Genomic DNA, 3,265 nt, shown 5'->3' with positions numbered 1-3,265 from the left:
GGGAGGCCGGGGCTCACCTCCGGTGTGACGCGTAGTTCCCAGTTATGTGGCCGGAGCCGTCGCATCCAGGCGTGGGGCACCTGTGGGAACAGGGGAGCTGCAGGGCGCCTTCCCAGGGCTCTGGGCTTCCGGGGGCCCCGCCGCCCGTGCAGCTTCCCAGTCTCCCAGCAGCGCCGGGAAGGGCACCTGGGACGGCGGCGCGGCTCCTGACTCGGGTCCTAGGTGGGCCTGGGGGTTCCAAGCCCCGTAAGGACCGTGACGCCAGTGAGCGCTGGGACGCCCCTGGGCGCTGGGGCGGCTCCTCTGCCTGACACTGCAAGGGCCGGGGGCGGGCGGAGGCCACCCCACGGCTGCTGGGTGCGGTGGCCGGCACCGACCCGGACCTGCGAGGCGGCGTTGGCCTCGGAGAGGCCACCCGAGGGTTGGCGGGCGGGGCGGCGGGGACACTGGCCCAAGGCCCGGCTCCACACCCTAAATGCTTGCCAAGCTCATCACAGGGTGGTACGTCTGCATCTTTTCTCAAATGACATCGTCCACCGGGGTGGTTCTGGGCTGTTGGTGGGAGTTAGCGGGCCTCACTGCAGGGGTCCCAGGGCCCGGCTGAGCCCCAACAGCCCTCCCGCAGGGGCCTGGTGCCTCACCACGGGACCTAGGGGCGCAGCCTCCGCCCCACCTCAGACAAAGGGGGCCCCGCAGCTGGGGCTCACAGCCCGGCAGGGACACCAGGGCTCTGCTTCCCGGTCAGCAGAGGGCCCTTGCATCTCAGTCATGCAGGACGGAGAGCAGGTGCGTGAGGGCTCCCCTGCTGTGGGCCCAGTGCCCTCAGCCTCCGCCCAGAGCCCAGCCGCTCACACTGCCCGCAGCCGGGACCCCCAGGCAGCACCAGGCCCCCTCTACGCACTGGCGGCTCCTGCTCCAGCCCCTCGGGTTTCCGGGGTGTCGGGGTGCCTGCCCCACAGCCTCCTGGGCCTGTCAGCACTGAGGCCTCCGGGCGGCCTCTGGGCAGCCGGGCCCCTCCTCAGCCTAGAGTGTCCCTCAGCCTGCGCTGGAGCCAGCTGCCATCCAGGCAGGGCCAGTGTGCGTCCCCGTCCTGGCTGGCAGCCACGCAGGGGCCCCAGGGCTGTCCAGGCACAGTTGGGGCACACTGGAAGGCCGAGGCCCAGCTGCAGTGATGGCCAGGGCAGCACAGGCCCTCATGGCCATGTCTGCAAGGCTAGGCAAGAGCATGCACTGGGGCCCTGTTGGTGTCCAGCACTGAGGCTGGCCTCTGCCCAGCTCCCACAAAAGCCCAGCTGCTCATGGAAAGCGGGGCCACCTCACTGCCCACTGAAGCCCCATTCAGTGGCTCTCGCAAGAGTCTTGGCCAAGAAAAAAGGGTGTGTGGGACTGGGCCAGCAGGAGCCCCACGAGCACTGCCCAGCCGGCGCAGCCCCTCCCCACCAGCCCTGAGCTGTCTGGGCAGGAGTGTCCTGGCCAGCACACACCCCCACTAGGGGCACGCGAGGCTCAGTGCCAAGCCGGGGCCGCTCCCACACCCTTGCTCCCCACACACAGAGGGGCTGAGCAGCCCCAGGCAGCGGGGCCAGCCTGCCCACGTGGGCACACAGGCGCGAGAACACAGCCGTCCTGCACCCTGGCCCTCGGGGGCGGGCGTCCGCCCCCGACGGCCCCTGCGCCACTGTTGCCATGGCCCCCGCACCGGACAGAGGGCAGCGCTGGTCCCCAGGAGCACACAGAGCTCGTGACTCCATCCAGCGCGGAGGACGCCAGGGCATCAGGACACCTCCACTGTCTGCACGCGCGAGACCGGGCTGCGCGTTCCAAACCCGTCCGGGGTGGCCGCGCTTCACAGCCCCATGGCCCCAGGGGACGGCCGGGCCCCCTGCGGCCTCAGGACCAGGGAGACTGGACCCCTGCCAGCAGCCTGCGCGTCTCTGCAGCCTCGACCCTAGAGCCCTGGAGCCCTGAAGCTACTCAGGTGAGGAGAAGAAGAGGAAGTGGAAAGACAGACGGAGGAGAAGAGGGTGGAGGGGAGGAGGCTGGGGCCTGGGGGGCCAGGAGGTGGGACTGGACTCTGAGGTGGACACAGCAAGTGCCGTATATGGGAATCACTGCAGCGGGCAGAGCTCAAGATGGGCTCCCAGCAAGGGGGTCGGCAGGGGACCCAGCCCAGCCTCACCCTGAGGGATGAGGTCCAGACTGCGGGGCCTGCCGGGCTGCCCGGACAGGCCGCAGGACTCGGGGGTCCAGTGCTTCCGGCCGTATTTCTAAAACAGCTCAGGCCCTGGAAGCCTTCGCCCCGCCAACCCCACCCCACACCGGTGTCCCAGCTCCCACTGGCTCCAAAACAGGATGAGCCGGGAACCACGGCCTGGATTCAGGGCCTCGCAAAGCAGGCCCGGGGGCGGCTGAGGGAGGGAGCCCCAGCTGTGACGTCAGAGCTGGCTGGAGGCCTGAGAGCCGGGGCTGCCCGGGCCCACCTGCAGCCCCGGGACGTGGCTGGGGACCTCTGGGCACCGCCGGGCTGGGAGCCGAGCCCACTAGCAGGGGGGGGGGGGGGGGGTCGGGCAGGAGCAGAAGGGGCAGGGGTGGTGCGGGGGGAGACATGGGGAGCACAGCCGGGTGTAGACGAAAGGGCCTGGGGCGCACTTGGCACGGGCCGCACAGCCCAGGGGCCACGGGGAGCCACGGCCAAGGCCCCGGCGAGCCAGACTCAGGCTGCGAGGAGGAGGAAGGCGGGCGGCGGCCTGGGCCCAGCCAGAGGACAGGCGGGTGCCGGGGCGGGGCAGGGCGGGCGCCAGGCGCAGCAGGAGAAGCAGGAGCAGCGCGGGAAGCCCGGCCAGAAAGAGCCAGCCCCCGGGCTCGGCCCGCCGCTGCCCACAGCGCTGGCCCGGGCCGGGCCCGAGCAGGCCGGTTTGGCTGGGGCCTCCCGAAGGACAGAGCAGAGCAGGGCCTGCGAGTCAGGCCGGCAGGCAGACATACTTGAGGTCAGCAGAATGGGCAGCCATGAGGTTTCTGAGGCTCTTGTCAGCAAGAGGGCAACCAGAGAGGCTGAAAGAGAAGAGACGGGGTGCGGGGGTGAGCCAAGAGGGCGCGCAGGGGAGGGCAGGAGGCCACGCAGCGCGCGGCCGGCCGGAGGGACGCACCTGCGGTGGGAGGCGTAGTTCCCGGTGATGTGGCCACTGCCGTCACAGCCGGGCGTGGGGCAGCTGAACAGAGGAGAGAACGGTCAGGACGGGGAGCGGCCACCCCCGCCGGGCCGGCC

At 71.1% G+C, this 3,265-nt stretch overlaps 1 protein-coding gene across 1 annotated transcript in view; it reads right to left on the bottom strand.

The window, feature by feature from the left end:
• Positions 1–3,265, bottom strand: part of MYT1 (myelin transcription factor 1) — a 10,962-nt gene that overhangs the window by 6,997 nt on the left and 700 nt on the right. Inside the window, exons 2-3 of the mRNA XM_012728414.1 lie at positions 3,147–3,209; positions 18–80 (exon numbers count right to left, since the gene is read on the bottom strand). Of these exons, the coding sequence (XP_012583868.1) occupies positions 18–80; positions 3,147–3,209 (126 nt within the window). The remainder of the gene's footprint in view (positions 1–17; positions 81–3,146; positions 3,210–3,265) is intronic.

Source organism: Condylura cristata, unplaced genomic scaffold (genome assembly GCF_000260355.1).
Source record: "Condylura cristata isolate star-nosed mole 26May11 unplaced genomic scaffold, ConCri1.0 scaffold00022, whole genome shotgun sequence".
Lineage (NCBI taxonomy): Eukaryota > Metazoa > Chordata > Mammalia > Eulipotyphla > Talpidae > Condylura > Condylura cristata.
This window is presented reverse-complemented; position numbering and strand designations above follow the sequence as displayed.